The sequence below is a fragment of the Papio anubis genome, chromosome X (genome assembly GCF_008728515.1).
Source record: "Papio anubis isolate 15944 chromosome X, Panubis1.0, whole genome shotgun sequence".
NCBI classification, from domain to species: Eukaryota; Metazoa; Chordata; class Mammalia; order Primates; family Cercopithecidae; genus Papio; species Papio anubis.
Window position 1 is genome coordinate 89,249,552 of NC_044996.1, and position 20,462 is coordinate 89,270,013.

Genomic DNA, 20,462 nt, shown 5'->3' on the forward strand with positions numbered 1-20,462 from the left:
TCCTCTTTTATTTCAGTGATAGGTGGTTTGTGAAGTTCTCCTTGAAGAGTCCTTTTACATCCCTTTGTAAGTTGATTCCTGTAGGTATTTAATTCCTTTGCAGCAATTGTGAATGGAAGTTCATTCATGACGGCTCTCTGTTTGTCTGTTACTGGTGTAGTGGGGAATGCTTTGTGATTTTGCACATTCATTTTGTATCCTGAGACTTTTGCCAGTTGCTTACTGAGCTTAAGGAGATTTTGGGCTGAGACAATGGGGTTTTCTAAATATACAATCATGTCATCTTGCAAACAGGGTTGTACCCCTTTGACTTCTTCTTTTCCTAACTGAATACCCTTTGATTTCTCTTCTTGCCTGATTGCCCTAGCCAGAACTTCCAACACTGTGCGTTGAATAGGAGTGGTGAGAGAGGGCATCCCTGTCTTGTGCCAGTTTTCAGCGGGAATTTTTCCAGTTTTGCCTATCTAGTATGATATTGGCTGTGGGTTTGTCATAAATAGCTCTTATTATTTTGAGGCACGTCCATCAATACCTCTAATTTATTGAGCTGCTTAGCATGAAGGGGCTGTTGAATTTTGTCAAAGCCTTTCTGCATCTATTGAGATAATCATGGTTCTTGGTCTTTGGTTCTGTTTATATGCTGGATTATGTTTGTATATTGATTTAATGTTGAACCAGCCTTTTGCATCCCAGGGATGAAGTCCATTTGATCATGGTGGATAAGCTTTGATGTGCTGCTGAACTGGCTTGCCAGTATTTTATTGACGATGCAACATGTTCATCAGGATATTGGCTCGTAAATTCTTTTGTTGTCTCTGCCAGGCTTTGTATCAGGATGATGCTGGCCTCATAAAATGAGTTAGGAGGATTCTTTCATTGATTGGAATAGTTTTAGAAGGAATATACCAACTCCTCCTGTACCTGGTAGAATTCAGCTGTGAACCATCTGGTCCCTGGAAATTTTTGGTTAGTAGGCTATTAATTATTGCCCCAATTTCAGAGCCTGCTATTGGTCTATTCAGGGATTCAACTTCTTTCCGGCCAGCTTGGAAGAGTGTAAGTGTCCAGGGAAATTATCCATTTCTAGATTTTCTTAGCTATTTTAAGGTAAGAGGTGCTTATAGTATTATCTGATGGTAGTTTGTATTCTGTGGGTCAAGTGGTGATATCCCCTTTTTATCATTTTTTATTAAGGCTTCCATTTGATTCTTCTCTCATTTTTATTAGTCTTCTAGCAGTCTGTCAATTTGAACTTTCAAAACCAACTTGATTCATTGACTTTTGAGTGGTTTTTGTGTCTCTATCTCCCTTCAGTTCCGTCTGATCTTAGTTATTTCTGCCCCTGCTAGCTGCCTCATCGTGTTTGCTCTTTTTGCTCTAGTTCTTTAATTGTATATGTCAATTTTAGATCTTTCCAGCTTTCTCTTGTGGGCATTTAGTGCTATAAATCTCCCCACACAATGTTTCTGAAATGTGTCCCAGAGATTCTGGTGTATGTTGTATTTTTGTTCTCATTGATTTCAAAGAACATCTTTATTTCTGCATTCATTTTGTTATGCACCCAGTCATTCAGGAGCAGGTTGTTCAGTTTTGCTGTAGTTGAGCGGTTTTGATTGAGTTCTTAGTCCTGAGTTCTAGTTTGATTTCGTACCTGTGGTCTGAGAGACAGTTTGTTATAATTTCTGTTCTTGTACATTTTGTTGAGGAGTGCTTTTACTCGCACTATGTGGTCAGTTTTGGAGTAAGTGCTATGTGGTGCTGGTGAAGTTGCTCTACAGTCTGATTTGGGTGCATTTCCTATAGATGTTGAACGCTTGCCGTGAGATGAGTTCAATTCTGAATGTCCCTCGTTAACTTTCTGTCTCATGGATCTGGTCTAATGTTGACAGTGGGAGGGCAAAGCCCCATTATATTGTATGGGAGTCTAAGCCCTTTGTAAGTCTCTGACTCGTTTTATGAATCTGGTACCCTATATTGGGTGCATATATATTTAGATAGTTAGCTCTCCTGTTGAATTGATCCCTACTCATTATGTAATGTATTTTGTCTCTTTGATTCTTTGATGGGTTTAAAGTCTAATTTATCGAGACTGGGTATTGCAACCCTGCTTTTTGTTCCCTCTCCTTTTGCCGAGGGAATCTTCCTCCATCCCTGATTTTATCGGTTCTGCAGGTGATGGCCCCGAATTGGCGCGCGCCACCATACCCATCGCCTATATTGGGCACAAATGGACTTTATCTGGAATGGAATGGAATGGAACATGGAATGGACTGGCCTGATGGAATGGAATCAACCTTAATGGAATGAATGGCCCAGAATCTTTAAGATTTTGGTATTGCTTTTTGAGATGGCTTATACCCGGTCGTTCCTTTCCATGTTTATAGTGCTTCCTTCAGGGTTCCAGGCAGGCCTCAGGGTGACAAAATCTCTAAGCATTTGCTTATTCAGAAGTTGATTGGTTTTATCCCTTCACTGGTGAAACTTAGTTTTATTGATATGAAATTCCTGAATTTAAAACTCTTTTCTTTAAGAATGTTGAATATTGGCCCCACTCTCTTCTCTGGCTTTAGAGTTTCTGCCAAGAGATTCTGCCGTTAGTCTGATGGGCTTCCCTTTGTGGGTAAACTCTAATCTTCTCTCTGGCTGCCCTTAAGAATTCTTTTCCCTTTATTTCCCCAACTTGTTGAATCTTAAGCAATTATGTGTCTTGAGTTGCCTTCCCGAGGATTATCTTTGCATGCTCTCTGTATTTCCTGGATTTGAATGTTGGCCTGCCCTACCAGGCTGGGGCTCCTCCTGCTGGATATCCTGAATAGTGTTTTCAACTTGGTACGACATTTCTCACTTTCTGCAGGTAGGAGCACCCTAATCAGACGGAGATTTTGGTATTTTTACATAATCCCATACCTCTTGGTATTTTGTTCATTTCCTTGTTTCTTCTTTTTCTTTGCTCTCTTTCTCTCGCCATTTCATTCATTTGATCCCTCAATCGCTGATACTCTTTCTTCCAGTTGTTGATCTAGTCGTTACTGAAGCTTGTGTGCATTTGTCACATATTTCGTGGTCATGATTTTCATCTCTCATTGCTATGACCTCTCTGCATTAACATTTTAGCTATCACCTTTCCACTTTTATCATCAAGATTTTTAGTTTCGGCGCTTTATATGTAATTCCTCCTTTAGCTCTGAGAAGTTTGCATGGACTGGTTTCCTTCTCTGTCATCCCTTCACAAAGTCATTCTCTGTCCAGCTTTTGATCCGGACGGCATGGCGTGAGCTGGCGCCCTTTGCCGGGGAGATGCCTTATTTTTGAATTTCCAGCTTCTGCCCTGCTTTTCCCCATCTTTAGGTTTTATCTGCCTCTGGTCTTGATGATGGTGGGACGATTGATGGGTTTTGGGTAGGTAAATCTCTTCCTACTTGATAGTTTTCCTTCAACAGTCAGACCCTCAGCTGTAGGTCTGTTGGAGATTGCTTGAGTCCACCCAAACCCTGTTTGCTTCCAAAATCAGCAGCAGAGGCTGCAGAAGATAGAATATTGCTGAATAGCGAAAGTGTACCTGTCTGATTCTTGCTTTTGGAAGCTCTCCTCAGGGGTGTACTCCACCCTGTGAGGTGTGGGTGTCAGACTGCCCCTAGTGGGGATGTCTCCCAAAGTTAGGCTTCCTTGTAGGTCAGGGACCCACTTGAGCAGGCGTGCCCAACCTTTCTCAGATCTCAACCTCCATGCTGGGAGATCCACTGCCTTTCAAAGCTGTCAGACAGATGCTTATGGCCTGCAGAGGTGTCTGCTTTTCTGCTGTTGTTTAGCTGTGCCCTGTCCCCCAGAGAGGTGGAGTCTACAGAGACAGGCAGGCTTCCTTTTGAGCTGCTGTGAGCTCCACCCAGCTGGGAGCAGCCTTTGTTTTTCTACCTACTTAAGCCTGCATGGTTTCCTCCCTCAGCTCCTCGCTGGGCCAGGTTTGCCTTGTAAAGCATCACAGACTGCTAAAGAGTAAATGAGGGAGGCTCCATGGGCGTGGGACCCCTCCCGGCCAGGTGTGTGATATAATCCTCCCAGGTGCCCTGTTTAAAGCACAGCATTGGGGTGGAGTTACCCACCTTTCCAGGTACAGGTGTCCTCAGTTCCCTGGCTAGGAAAAGGGATTCCCTTCCCCCTTGTGCTTCCCAGGTGAGGGGATGTCTCGCCCTGCTTCAGCTCTCACTGGTGGGGCTGCAGCAGCTGACCAGCACCGATTGTCCTGCACTCCCTAGTGAGATGAACCCAGTACCTCAGTTGAAAATGCAGAAATCTCTGGTCTTCTGTGTCGCTCGCTCTGGGAGTTGGAGACTGGAGCTGTTGCTATTTGGCCATCTTGCTGCGCCCTCCCCTCTCTACCTATCTTTAATGTTTTCTTTTTTATTATTGACTGTAGATAGTGTGATCACTATATACCTTCATAATGTTTATTTTAAATAATATCTCACAGGTGTTCTCTGAGTTTCTTCTATGTGGATATCTTTCTAGCAAGATTAGCAAAATGTTCCTGAATTATTTCCTCACATATGTTTTCAAGGTTGTTTATGTTTTCTTCCTCTCTCTTAGAAATGCCAATATGTTATAGATTTTTTTGCTTTACATAATCCCATATTTCACAAAGGCTTTGTTCCATTTTTTAAAATTATTTTTTCTTTATTTTTGTGTGACCAGTTTAGTTTGAGAGACTGTTCTTCAGTTTCTGAAATTCTTTCTTCTACCTGGTCTTGTCTATTATTAAAGTGTTCAACTGTATTTTGAAATTCTTTAAGTGAATTTTTCATTTCCAGAAATCCTGTTTGATTTTTTAAAAATATATTTATCTCTTCCTTCATATTCTGAATTGCCCTCATAGTTTCTTTTTGGTTGGTTTTCAATCTTGTCTTGGATCTTGTGGAGCATCTTGACAATCCACAGTTTGAATTCTTTATCTGTCATTTCTGAGTTTCCATTTTGGTTAGGGTCCATTGCTAGAAAGCTAGTTTGATTCTTGTTGGTATCCCAACATTCAGCTTTTTCATGGTGCCAGATTTCTTATGCTGAGTTCTTCTCATCTTGAGGTATTGTCACTTACTTTTGAAATTTATTTTTGTTCAGATGGTATTTGTTTTTGTGACAGAGTTTTGCTCTTGTTGCCCAGGCCAAAGTGCAATGGCATGCAATCAATCTCAGCTCACCACAAACTCCACCTCCCCAGTTCAAGTGATTCTCCTGCCTCAGCCTCCCAAGTAGCTAGGATTACAGACATGGGCATGTGCCACCACACCCATCAAATTTTGTATTTTTAGTAGAGATGGGGTTTCTCCATGTTGGTCAGGCTAGTCTCGAACTCCTGACTTCAGGTGATCCACCCGACTCCGCCTCCCAAAGTGCTGGGATTACAGGCTTGAGCCACTGTGCCCGGCCACTGGAAACATTTTTATTGGGCTATGCAGTTTGACCTGCTGGCCAGGGGGTAGCACTTAAGGGTAAGATGCAGATGTGGCACAAGCAGATGGGTATTTGATCTTTGTTTACTCTGAGGGGATCTCTGTTGTTTCAGGTAATGAGCTAGATAGTGGGGTTCCCAATGCCCTGAGCTTCCTTCTTGACTGTGGCTTGTGGTGACACACCTGATCTGATTTGGACCCTTTGGCTTGCCCACAAATACTCTAATGATGAGCACAGGCACCAGTCTTGATAAGGGTGACTGGGGGAACTCCTGGTACATACACTTAGGCCTCTGCTGGAAGTGAGGGGGTTGCACTGCCTCCATGTCCTAAATAGGCAGGAATACAATCTGTTCCCTTTTCACACCCTTGTCATAGGGCTCATCATGTACACTTCAGACGCGTGTTGTTATCTGTCCAGGCCACAGTGTGTCTGAGAGCCAAGGAAGATGCCTCTCTTGCAACTTTCCATGGGGGTGTTTTTGAGGCAGAATATCTTTACTCACTCAACCCAAATACAGACAGCTTTATGGCTCACCTGTTCTTTGACATATTAATGTTGCTGCTTCATGTAAGGGAGAGGTCTGCTTTTCAGCCCATGTAGTGGGTGTCATTTGTGGTGGTGTGAGCTGGTTAGGTTAGTCTGACCTCAGGTGCCAGGAGGACTGGGTAAGTACTAGCTGTGTTAGACTGGGCTAGGTAGCTCTCCAGTCCCCAGGCCCTTAGATGGTCCACTGGATGACATTTACGAGTCCTGAAGGAGCTGGACCTGGGTTGAGCCAGCCCAGAGTTCAGTGCTGTCTGTGTAATGGGGAGAGTTGGGTTGGTCCCTGGGTCACTGGTTGAACTCTCAGGCAGGTCAGGTAGACCAGTCAAGTGGTGGGAACCTGAGGGTGGAAACTGGCCTGTGGTTATTGGGCTCTCCAAGGGGCTCTGGGCTGCAGCTGAAATATTCAGTTGGGGGCAGGCCAGCCACGCTGTGGACCTTTCACTGCATAGGGCAGGTCTCCGAAGTTGGAAAAATGGAAACTGGAAACTGTGAGGCACGTGGTACACTCACACTTTCCTTCTACAGATGTAGTGTTGGATTTTGTTGTGGGAGGCATGCACAGGTAGGTGCCAGGCCTCCCTACTCTCTCCCTGGCCCAGAGGTGGCAGGGGCAAAGTTAGTGGCAGTTGTGGCTGCAAAATGGTTAGTAGCAACCTCTGGGATTTGGGCTGTCAAAGAAATGCCAAGCCATGGCCACAGTGTTCAAGCAGTAGCAGGGAAAGGTGCACTGGTGACCTGGAGCCTACAAGCCCCATTTGGTGGAAAGCAGTAAAAGTGGGGAGTTGTGTGGCATGCAGTATACCTGTTGCTCCTTTGTACTTCAGCTGTGGTATCTGTGCTAAAGGCTGCAGAATTGCTTAGCTTTCCCATTTCCTCCCTAGCCCAGGGGAAGGAGGGATGGCATAACTTCTGTTACTTAAACATTGGTTATTTTGATAGTGTCCCATAATTCTCAGACTTTCTTCATTATTTTTTCTTATACTTTCTTTAACTACCTTACCTTTCCTTAAACACTTTTACTTATAACGTTCCTTAACTACTTCTGAATTCATTATCAGTCATTTCATAGATCTCTGTTCATTCAGGGTCCATAGAGGTTTATTAGTTTATTTTTGTGATTTTTAGAAATTATTTGTAATTTTTGTGTTCTTGTTTTGGTGCCTGTGCATTTGGGTACCTGACCACCTCTTTCAGCCTTTGTAGGTGTTCTTTGGCAATGATAATCTTTCAGTATTTATTCTAACCTGGGATTTTGGGTAGACCAACTGATAGCAACCCTGGACAGCTGACCTTGCTCTTGGGTTCTCTAGTTGAGGTGAGCTGCTGCCTGTAGTTTGAGGTTGAGTGGAATGGTGAGCTGTGCTTTGTAGTCTGATGAGACAAGTAGCTGGGTTTTAATTTGGCAGTGCTGATGGCTGTCCTTTGCAATCACCTCTGATCAGATTGCATTGCATGCTGCCTTCCCCAGTAAAACAGTACTGCTGTTTGGAATCTGTAGTCAGTCAGGGCCATGTGCTCATGCTCTTAGACTCAAGGAGGTCTCTGGGATTACTGTTCAGCCACCTGGGACAAGCCAGGTTAGGTACTTCCTTTACAGGTATTCATGGATCAGCACTTGCCTTCTGGCCTGAGGAAGCCTTAAAGAGAACAGTAAGCCTTAGTGGGATTGTCATACAGTCAGTGGGGTTGGGTGGGGCCAGATGCTCTATTCCATGGATAATTACTGACCTACAGTTGCCTCCAAGCCTGGAAGAGGCTCAAGAAGAGAAGTGACATTACATAAGGAAGCTGGCTAGGGACTTCAGCTATGCAAACCCATGGACTATGGTTCCTGCAGAGCCATAGTTGGCTGCTTTCTATCATTTAGCACCTTCATTGACAAAAGTGAAGAGCTACTGCCAAAATCCATGTGCTCATCATTGTGAGCCCCACCCCTTTTCTTCATTTCTAACTAACCTCAGGTGCCCTAGACCTGCTGGTATTCCCAATGTTTGTCATGGAGAGACAGGAGTGAGCTTCCTGTAAAGCACCTCACAACAATGAGGAAGCTGGATATATGTTTACAACTCTCTTTTCCCCTGAAGAAACATAAGCCCAGGGGAATCTTCTGTGGCACCCTTACAGTTTGAGAGAGGGTGATGATACGAAGTGAAACCATTCCTCTTACCCTTTGAATGCAGCCGTTATCTGTTCTGTGGCTGGAGGGGCTATCTCCCAAATTCAGGGATATTCATGAAAGTATTCTTATCTGCGAATAGTTGGTAGTTGGATTTCTGTGAGGGGGACTGGAACTGGAGAACTCCTAGTTTGTTATCTTGCTGACATCACTCTCTTTACTTTCCTCTCAATTTACTTTTAATAAAGTAAAAAGTATTGAAACCTTTATTAAAAGGTTTCAGTACAGTTCAGTGAAGAATTAATAGTCTTTTCATCAAATGGTTCTAGGACAACTGGGTATCTACATGCAAAAGAATAAAGTTGGAGCCTTGCCGCACACACAATGTATACAAAAACTAATGTAAAATAAATAGGAGACCTAAATGTAAAAGCTAAAACTCTAATATTGTTATAAGAAAACATGAGTACATCTTCATGACCTTGAGATAAAAGGCTTCCTAGAAACAGCTTCAAAAGCACAGGCAACAAAAGAAAACACGATAAATTAGAATTTGCCAAAATTTTTTTAAAAAGCTATTTCAATAGCTTCAATAATAAAAGAAAAGACACTGACCAGGGGGAAATATTTGCAAATTATATAACGACTGGGGATTTATATTCTAAACATAGAAAAAACTCTTACAACTCAATAATAAGACAACAACCCAACTTAAAATGCACAATGGATTTCAATAGACATTTTCCTAAAGAAAACATACTCATTGCCCATAAGTGCATGAGAGAATGTTCAATGTAATTGCTCATTAGGGAAATGCATATTAAAACCACAAGGAGTTATCAATGCACATTCACTAAAATAGTCATAAACAAAAAGGATAAGGGTTAATGAGCATGTGGAGTAACTGGAACCCTCATATATTTCTGGTAAGGCTATTGTTAAATTCGTGCAGACTCTTTGGAAAACAGTTTGGCATTTTCTTAAAATGTTAAATGTAAATTTGTCATAAGACTCCACTATTTCATTCACCTATATATGTATATATATGCTCAAGAAACGAAAACAAATATTCATACAAAGACTTATAAACAAATGTGTAATTATATTGCTGATTTTTGCAGCATAATTAGTAATAGCCAAAAGTGTTAGTCCAACTGTCCAGTAACTGGTGAATAGATAATCAAAATTTGGTATATTTATTCAATGGAATAGTCTTTGTCCATAAAAGAATCATTTATATAAGCCTTGAAAACATTGTGCAGAATGGAAGAAATCAGACACAAAATGTTAGATATTATACAACGCAATTTCTAGAAAGTGTTCAGAATAGGAAATCTATATAGATAAAAGTTAAATTACAGGATAATAGCGATTGGGGGAATAGAGAAATGGAGAGTTATTGCTGATTGGTATGGAGTTTTTGGAGTGAATGATAAAAATGTTCTCTAAGGGGGGCGGAGCAAGATGGCTTGACAGGAAACAGCTCCAGCTCCCCAACTCCCCAGCCAGCCACACAGAAGAGACCGGTGATTTTGCATTTTCAACTGAGGTACTGGCTTCATCTCACTGGGAGTGCCGATATCGGTGCTTGGCCTTCAGCTGCCAAGCCCGGACCAGCTAGAGAAGCAGGGCGAGGCATTGCCTCACCTGGAAGCTCAAGGGAAGGGAATCCCTTTCCTAGCCAGGGGAAACCACATCACACCTGGAAAATCGGGTAACCCCACCCCAGTATCATGCTTTGAAAACAGGCACACCAGGATCATATCCCACACCTACCGTGGGAGGGTCCCACCACGTGAGCCTCCCCTCATTGCTACAGCAGTCTGTGATCTACCAGCAAGGCAGCAGCAAGCCAGAGGGCTCACCACTGTTGAGGCTAAGTAGGGGTAAACAAGCTGCTGGAGCTCGAACTGCGGAGCTCACAGCAGCTCAAGGGGAAATCCTCGACTCAATTTGGGGACAGGGCACAGTAAAATAAACGCAGCAGAAGCTCTGCAGATTGAAACGAATTCGTCTGACAGCTTTGAGCAGTGGATCTCCCAACACGGAGGTTGAGATCTGAGAAGGGACAGACTCTTGCCTGGCGGGTCTCTGACCCTGAGAAGCTCTAATCCAGACATCCCCACTAGGGGCAGTCTGATTGACCCACACTTCACAGGGTGGAGTATTAACCCCGAGAGGAAGCCTCAGCAAGAATCAGGACAGGTACACCTCGCTGTTCAGGAAGAATATTCTATTCTGCAGCCCCTCTGCTGCTGATACCTGTGGCAAACAGGGTTTGAGTGGACCTCGCTAACATCCAACAGACCCATAACTGACGGGCTGTCCTGACTGTTAGAAGGAAAACTATCAAACAGGAAGACTCTGCATACAAAAACCCCCATCAGTACATCACCATCATCAAAGACCACAGAGGCAGATAAAACCACAAAAGATGGGAAAAGCAGGGCAGAAAAGCTGAAATTCAAAATAAGAGCGCATCTCCGCAAAGGAGGCAGCCTACAACGGATATTACTGAAGATCAAAGCTGGACGGAGTACCACTGACAGAGATGAGAGAAGAAGGCTTCAGTCCATCAAATTTCTCAGAGCTAAAGGAAAGAAATTACGTACCCAGCGCAAAGAAATCCAAAAATCTTAAAAGCAAAGAATTGATGACAAGAGTAATTAATGCAGAGAAGGTCATGTAAACGAAATGAAAAGAGTTGAAACCATGACACGAAATGACAAAATGCACAATCTTCAGTAACCGACTCCGGACAACTGGAAGAAAGAGTATCAATGCATTGAGGATCAATGAATGAAATGAAGTGAGAAACCATAAAAAGAAAAGAACAAAAAGAAATGAACAAAGCCTGCAAGCAGAAGTATGGGATTATGTAAAAGACCAAATCTACGTCTGATTGGGGTGCCTGAAAGTGAGGGGGTAAAAATGGAACTGCTGGAAAACACTCTTCAGGATATCATCCAGGAGAACTTCCCCAACCCAGTAGGGCAGGCCAACATTCAAATCCAGGAAATACAGAGAACGCCACAAAGATACCTCGAGAAGAGCAACCCAAGACATAATTGCCAGATTCACCAAAGTTGAAATGAAGGAAAAAATTTTAAGGCAGCCAGAGAGAAAGGTCGGGTTACCCACAAAGGGAAGCCTCCATCAGATCATGGTGATTCCCAGCAGAAACTCCAAGCCAGGGTGAGTGGGGGGCCACATTCAACATTCTTAAAGAAAAGAATTTTAAAACCCAGAACCATATCCAGCCAAACTAAGTTTCATAAGGAAGGAGAAATAAAAATCCTTTACAGATAAGCAAATGCTTGAGATTTTGTCACCACCAGGCCTCACGGCATAAGAGACCCTGAAGGAAGCACTCAACATGAGGCGGAAACAACTGGTACCAGCCATCTCAAAAATACGCCAAAATGTAAAGACCATCGAGGCTAGAAGAAACTGCAAAACAAATCTCAACGAGCAAGGCAAAATAACCAGTTAATATCAATATAATGGCAGACTGGCTCACACATAACAATCTTAACCTTAAATGTAAAATGGACTAAATGTTCCAATTAAAAAGACACGTAGACTGGCAAATGGAGAAGATCCATCAGTCTGCTGCTGTATTCAGAGACCCAGATCTCACACGCAGAGACATTACAAGCATAGGCTCAAAATAAAGGGATGGAGGAAGATTTACCAAGCAAATGGAGAAAAAAGCAGGGGTTGCAATACTAGTCTCTGATAAAACAGACTTTAAACCATCAAAGATCAAAAGAGACAAAGGAAGGCCATTACATAATGGTAAAGGAGCAATTCAAATATGGAAGATCTAACTATCCTAAATATAGATGCACCCAATGCAGGAGCACCCAGATTCATAAAAGTCCTTAGAGACTTACAAAGAGAGACTAGACTCCCATACAATAATAATGGGAGACTTCAACACTCCACTGTCAACATTAGACAGATCAACGAGACAGAAAGTTGCTAACAAGGATATCCAGGAATTGAACTCTGGCCCCTGCAGCAAGCAGACCCAGACAGACATCTATATATAGAACTCTCACCCCAAATCAACAGGACATACATTCTTTCAGCACCACCTCGTATTCTCATCTATAAAATTGACCACATAATTGGAAGTAAAGCACTCCCTCAGCAAATGTAAAACAACAGAAATTATAACAAACTGTCTCTCAGACCACAGTGCAATCAAACTAGAACTCGTGGACTAAGAAACCTAATCAAACCGGCCAACAAGCATGGAAACTGAACAACCTGCTCCTGGAATGACTATTAAAAGTATAACGAAATGAAGGTAGAAATAATAAAGATGTCCTTTTGAAACCAATGAGAACAAAGATACAACATACCAGGAATCTCTGGGACATATTTAAAAGCAGTGTGTGAGGGAAATTTATAGCACTAAATGCCCACAGCAGCTAAAGATCTTAAATTGACACTCTAACATCGCGAATTAAAGACAACCAGAGAAGCAAAGGAGCAAACACATCTCGGAAAGCTAGCAGAAGGCAAGACAATAAGACTCAGAGCAGAACTGGGAAGGAGATAGAGACAAAAACCCTCCAAAAATCAACAATGAATCCAGGAGTTGGTTTTTGAAAAGATCAACAAAATTGACAGACCACTAGCAAGACTAATAAAGAAGAAAAGAGAAAGAATCAAACTGTTAAGTAAAATGATAAAGTGGGATATCACCACCGACCCCCACAGAAATACACACCACCATCAGAGAGAATACTATAAACACCTCTACGCAAATAAACTGAAAAATCAGCAAATGGATAATTTCCTGACACTTCTACACTCTTCCAAGACTAAACCAGGGAAGAGTTGGAATCCCCTGAATAGACCAATAGCAGGGCTCTGAAATCGAGGCAATAATTAATAGGCTACCAAAAAAGTGGTAACTATTGATCTACAGCTGAATTTTTCTACCGAGGTGCCACAAGGAGGATACAGTACCATTCCTTCTGAAACTATTCCAATCAATAGAAAAAAGAGGGAATCCTCCCTAACTCATTTTATGAGGCCAACACATCATCCTGATACCAAAGCTCCTGGCAGAGACACAATAAAAAGAGAATTTGGACCAATATCCCTGATGAACAACATGCAAAAATCCTCAATAAAATAATAATTTGGCAAAACCGGATCTGTGCAACACATCAAAAGCTTATCCAATTTAGAACAAGTAATTTTATCCCTGGGATGCAAGGCTGGTTCAACATTCGCAAAATCAATAAACATAATCCATATAAACAGAACCAAAGACAAGAACCACATGACTATCTCAATAGATGCAGAAAAGGCTTTTGATAAAATTCAACAGCCCTTCATGCTGAAACGTCAATAAATTCGCATGATGGAACGTAATTCTCAAAATAATAAGAGCTATTTATGATGCCAAACCCCACAGCCAATATCATACTGAATGGGTAAAACCTTCGGAAAATTCCTTTGAAACTGGCATTAAGATAGGGATGCCCCTCTCTCACCAATTTATTCATCATAGTGTTGGAAGTTCTGGCTAGGGCAACTCAGGCAAGAGAAAGAAATCATGGGTATTCAGTTAGAGAAGAAGAAGTCAAATTGTCCCTTGGTTTCAGATGACATGTGATTGTGTTATTGAAAACCCCAATGTCTCAGCCTAAAATCTCCTTAAGCTGATACAATTTCAGCAAAGTCTCAGGATACAAAATGAATGTGCAAAATCACGTAAAGCAGCATTCTATACACCTCAGTAACAGACAAACAGAGAGCCAAATCAGGAATGAACTTCTCCATTCACAATTGCTTCCAGTAGGAAATAAAATACCCAGGAATCCAACTTACAAGGCATAATCCTCAAGGAGAACTTACAAACCACTCTGCTCAGTGAAACCCAAAGAGGACACAAAACAAATGGAAGAAATGTCATGCTCATGGATAGGAAGAATCATTAGAAACAGCCATACTACCCAAGGTAATTTAGATTCCAATGCCATCCCCATCAAGCTACCAATGGAAGCTTCACAGAATTGGAAAAACTGCTCTAAAAGCCCGGTGTCCAAAAAGAGCCCGTGATCTCCAGGACAATCCCCGGTCAAAAGAACAAAGCTGGAGGCACCACGCTACCTGACTTCAAGAGTCATGCCAAGCGTCATGCAAACAGCATAAAATAGTACCAGTAGAGATATAGACCAATGGAAGGTAGCAACAGAGTCCCAGGAAGTCAATACCACACATCTGCAGCCATCTGATCTTTTGATAAACCTGAGAAAGCCTGTCGGGGGTGCGACTTCTGCTTCACAAATGGTGCCGGGAAAATTAAGAACCATCCTCTCTAATTCTTATACCGTAAAATTAATCTGCTAAGATGATTTCAGATTAAAACAATGTTCGGACCTATCACATAAAAACCCTAGAGGTTCCCTAGGTGCCTGATTCAGGACATAGGTATGGGTATGACTTCATGGCTAAAACACCAAAAGCAACGGGCAGCAAAGCAAATTGACAAATGGACCCGGCCAGAATCAGTGAGCTTCTGCACAGCAAAAGAAATCCAACATCAGAGTGAATGGAATCCTACAGAATGGGAGAAAATTCTTTTAATCTTACTCATCTGACAAAGGGCTAATATCCTGTCCCACAGCAACCCAAACAAATTTACAAGAAAACAAACAACTTACCGAAAAGTGGGGTAGCGATGGTGAAATCAGACAGTTCTCAAAAGAAGATATTATCTTACAGCCAACAGACACATGAAAATGCTCACCACTTCATCGGGCCATCATGAGGAAATGTACCAAACCAATGAGATACCATCTCACAACTGCCAGGAATTGGCAATCAAGAAAAGTCAGGAACAACAGGTGCTGGAGGATGGAGAAACAAAATCTACCGGTGGATTGTAAACCAGTTCAACCATTATGGAAAAACAGTATGGCGATTCCTGGAAGATCTAGAATTGATGTACCCATGTTGACCCAGCCATCCCCACATTGGGTATATACCCAAAGGATATAAATCATGCCGCTGCAAAGACACACATGCACATCGTGATGTTTATTGCAGCACTATTCAGCTAGCCAGCAAAGACTTGGAATCAACCTTAAAATGTCCATACTGCTTTTACAGATTGACTTAAGGAAAACAGCACATGGCACCATGGAATGTTTGCAAGCCACAAAAAGGATTATTTAAGGCCCTTCAGGACATGTGATGCAGCTGGAAACCATCATTCCAGCAAACTATCACAAGAACTGAACATCGTGATACCTCACCTATGGTGGGAACTGAACAATGGTGATCACTTGGACTCAGGAAGGGGAACATCACACACCCAAATACCAAGGGGTGGGGGAGGACTGTAATTGGGAGTACCTGATGGGGCTCTCCACGAGTTGATGTGGGTGCAGCACAGCACATGGCGCCGGCATACATATGTAAATGTTCGCATCGTTGGTGCAATATGTACCCTACAACTTAAAGTATAATAATAATAAATAAATTAAAAAAAAATGTTCTCTAACTAGATTGTGGTGATGCTTGCACAATTCTGTAAATTTATTAGCAATCATTAAACTACATTTGAAATGCGGAATCTTATTTTATATAAATTATGCCACAATAAAGTTTTATAACAGCATGAATGAGGTAAATAATGACAAATCACAACTCTAGATTAGTGTGAAGTGATATTACAAAATGTTTATAACTTAAAAGAAAATCCATATATTTAAGAATATATTATTCTACTTTATAATTTACTCGATTTTTCTGATAGTGCTATGGAAAACAAGTTAGAATAACATCATGGGAAATAACTTTAGGCTATTATTGACATTTTCTGCATTCAGATCTCAATTACAGCTTTTGCTAGCCAAGTCATCATGGATGTGTTATCTAACTTCTCTATTCTTCAGTTATTTCATCAGAAAAATAGTGATAATTAATAGCTTCTATATCATTAGCTTGTTGTGATGTCAAATATTTAACACAGGTAAAGTTTCTAAATATTATTAAGTCCTAAGTAGATAGTAAATTGTAATTATATGTTTTCACCTATTGTCTTCATTGTTGACAAAATAAATGAAGAAATATGTTTTCAGGAACAGGTCTTGATTTCTCACTTCTATTGTTTGTTTTCTTTAGGTGTCTTCAATGCCCTGGGTTTACCTGTGACCCAGTGCCCACTGGGGCTGAATGTCAAAGGACTTCCTCTAGGTATCCAGGTTGTGGCTGGACCCTTTCATGATCATCTGACCCTGGCTGTGGCCCAGTACTTGGAGAAAACTTTTGGGGGCTGGGTCTGCCCAGGAAAGTTTTAGGAGGACCTTCTGCAAGGTTAATGTCTGTGTGTGTGTGTGTGTGTGTGTGTGTGTGTGTGTGGTGGTGGTGGTGGTGGTGGTGTTTCTGTTAATTGGGTGAAATCAAGCACCAGCAGGCAAAGCAGAAAAACAACTGGGGAATTTATTGACTCATTTAGGTATTCTTTCTACTTTTATTTCCTTCTCTAACTGTTGATCTTACTAAAATGGTAATATTTGCTTCTTGCCTTTATGTTACTGGAAAATTAGGACATGTAAATGGACAAGTGCAATAAAGTTTCCTAAATGCTGGAATCATGTCTGCTTTGGGTACAGCAGGGAAATTAAAGAAGGGAATGTCCAGTGCTAAGGAGGGGATCTTAAGAAACTTTAGAGAAGAGATGATGCTGAAACCAACAAATGGAGAGTTACGTGTTTTCCAGGCAAGCCATTAAGTAAGGGAATTCCAGTTAGAAGAAGCTACAGTGAAGAAGGCAAGGACATGCTGCTGTGAGTTAGTATGGCTGGCAGGGAACTGGAGGGAGGTACATAAGTAATGAGACTATGGTAAGGAAAGCTCTTCCAATATCCCCCAAAAATGTTTTATAATTTTGTTCGCTAAACAATCCTAGAAGCAACAGGTCCTTGAACAACATTATACACACACACACACACACACACATATATAAAATGATATCATTATATATATAATTATATATATAATGGATTTAGAAAGTCATTGTTTTGCAACCATTAAAATAATACTTAATTCATACATAACTCATCAATGGATCCTAAAACCACTGGACAAAAGTTTGACAAACAGAATATTTGTAGTCTCAAAATATCTTTTCACCTACCACTTATTAATTTCAAGAGTGGGGAATATTAATTTCAAGAGTAGAGTGCAGATATATGGTAGACACCATCATAATCAAATAGCCAACATTAATCTGAACAACAAATCTGTGATGTCCCTGACAAAAATGAATCACCTGAATCTAACTATAATAAATTATCAGACAAAACAAAATTTATAAACATCTTACACAATTAAGGGCCTGTATTATTCAGAAATGTCAAAGAATTAATGCCAGTGACAGGCTAAGGAACTGCTCCAGATTAAAGGTGAATAAAGACCCATGATAACTAAATTCAATGTGTGATCTCAAATTGGAAAAGTAAGATTTTTAAAAAAGATAATGTTAAAACAATTGGACAAATATAAATGTAAGATGTTTTGTAAATAATGTACTGTGGCAATTTCAAATTTCATTTTCTATTTATTTATTTATTTATTTTTATACTTTTCATGTGCAGAACGTACAGGTTTGTCACATAGGTATACATGTGCCATGGTGGTTTGCTGCACCTATCAACCCATCATCTACATTAGGTATTTCTCTAATGATATCCCTCCCTCCACTCCCTGACAGGTCCCAGTGTGTGACGTTCCTCTCCCTGTGTCCATGTGTTCTCATTGTTCAACTCCCACTTGTGAGTGAGAACATGCAGTATTGGCTTTTCTGTTCTTGTGTTAATTTGCTGAGAATGATGGTTTCCAGCTTCATCTATGTCCCTGCAAAGGACATGAACTCATCCTTTTTTATGGCTGCATAGTATTCCATAGTGTATATGTGCCACATTTTCTTTATACAGTCTATCACTGATGGGCATTTGGGTTGGTTCCAGGTCTTTGCTATTGTGAACAGTGCTACAATAAACATACATGTGCATGTGTCTTTATAGTAGAATGATTTATAATCCTTTGGGTATATACCCAGTAGTGGGATTGCTGGGTCAAATGGTATTTCTGGTTCTAGATCCTTGAGGAATCACCACACTGTCTTCCACAATGGTTCAACTAATTTCCACTCCCACCAACAGTATAAAGACATTCCTAGTTCTCCATATCTTCTCCAGCATCTGTTGTTTCCTGACTTTTTAATGATCGCCATTCTAACTGGCATGAGATGGTATCTCATTGTGGTTTTGACTTGCATTTCTCTAATGACCAGTGGTGATGAGATTTTTTTCATATGTTTGTTGGCTGCATAAATGTCTTCTTTTGAGAAGTGTCTGTTCATAGCCTTAGCCCACTTTTTGATGGGAATTTTTTTTCTTGTAAATTTGTTTAAGTTTTTTGTAAATTCGGCTATTAGCCCTTTATCATATGGATAGATCACAAAAATTTTCTCCCATTCTGTAGGTTGCTGGTTCACTCTGATGATAGTTTCTTTTGCTGTGCAGAAACAGAGCACCTGGGGGAAGGGGTGACTGTGCTTGCAGCTTCAGCAGACTTAAACATTCCTGCCTGCTGGCTCTGAAGAAAGCTGCAGATCTCCCAGCACAGTGCTTGAGCTCCACTAAGGGACAGACTGCCTGCTCAAGTGGGTTTCTGAACCCCATGCCTCCTGACTGGGAGACACCTCCCAGCAGGGGTCAAGAGATACCTCATACAGGAGAGCTTTGGCTGGCATCTGGCAGGTGCCCCTTGGGGATGAACCTTGCAGAGGAAGGAACAGACTGCAATCTTTGCTGTTCTGCAGCCTCCGCTGGTGATACAAAGGCAAACAGGGTCTGGAGTGGACCTCCAGCAAACTCCAGCATACCTGCAGTAGTGGAGCCTGACTGTTTTTGCATCTTTGTTTGTTAGAAAGGTGACCTGTAGTTTCCTTTTTTTTGCTTCTTTGTCTGGTTTCGGTATTGTAGTATCATAGAATGAGTTAGGAAGAATCCATCCTCCTCAATTTTTTGGAAAAGTGTGGTGTTAGTTCTTTAAAAGTTTGGAAGAACTTGGCAGTGAAGCCAACTATTCCTAGAGTTTTCTATGTGGGGAGGCATCTTATTACTGATGTAATCTCATTACTCATTATTAGTCTATTCAGATTTTATAAACATATATAAACCAAACACTGGAACACCCAGATGTATAAAGCACATATTATATGTAAGTCAAGGAAAATATTTCAATACTCTACTAGTTGAAGACTTTAACATACTGCTCTAAGAATTAAACACATAATCTAGGCAGAAAATTAAAAAAAGAATAATTGGATTTAAACTTCTCTTTCACCCAAATGAGCCTCATAGACATTTATGGAACATTATATCTAAGAACTACTGAGTATACATTTTTTATCAGCACGTGGAACATTCTCCAGAATTTTACACTGTAGGTTAAGCCACGAAAAGGTCTCAACATATTAAAAAAATTAAAATCATATAAAGTATATTCTAAGACCACATGGAATAAAACTAGAAATAGATAGCATGAGAAACATTGGAAGCCATATAAATATACGTAAATTAAACAACAGAGTTCTGAATAACCATGGGATCAACAGAGTAATTAAGATAGAAATAAAAAAATTTGTTGAAACAAATCAAAATGGAAACACAATGTACCAAAACTTCTGAGATACAGCAAAAGCAGTGCTCAGACTAAAATTTATAGCAATAAATGCCTATATTTGAAAAAGTATAAAAGATTACGAATTAGAAATCTAACAATGCACTGCAATGAACTAGAAAAACGAGAACACACCAAGCCCAACATTATGAGAAGAAAATAAATAACATAGATCAAAGCAGGACTAAATTAAGCAGACAATAAAAAAAAAACCAGAAGATTCATAAAACAGAAAAGATGGTTGTTCAAAAAGATAAACAAGATGGATAAGGTGCTAACTAGAATAACCAAGAAAAGAAAAAGAGAAGGTTCAAATAAAGAAAATGATAAATAAGTGGGTGTGCTACGCAATTCTTGCACTTCTAAAAAGAAATACATGAGATGGTAATTTTTAAAGAAAAGAGGTTTAATTGCCTCATTATTCTGTAGGATTTACATGAAGCATGGTGCCAGCCTCTGCCCAGGTTCCAACAATTCTACTATTGGGTATCTACCCAAAGGAAAAAAATATATACCAATGGGATACCTGCATTCTCATGTTTATTGCAGCAGTACTAAAAAAAATAAAAATAAAAAAAATAAGATATGGAATCAACCTAAGTGTGCATCAACAGGTGAATGAATAAAAAAG

At 40.7% G+C, this 20,462-nt stretch overlaps 1 protein-coding gene across 2 annotated transcripts in view; it reads left to right on the forward strand.

Moving 5' to 3' along the window:
* FAAH2 (fatty acid amide hydrolase 2) overlaps positions 1 to 16,734 on the forward strand; it is a 115,710-nt gene extending 98,976 nt beyond the window's left edge. For both annotated transcript variants that reach the window (XM_031660767.1, XM_031660766.1), the window contains one exon: positions 16,265 to 16,734. In XM_031660767.1, coding sequence (XP_031516627.1) covers positions 16,265 to 16,440 — 176 coding nt within the window. In that variant the 3' untranslated portion in view covers positions 16,441 to 16,734. The remainder of the gene's footprint in view (positions 1 to 16,264) is intronic.
* The last annotated feature ends 3,728 nt before the right edge of the window (positions 16,735 to 20,462 follow it).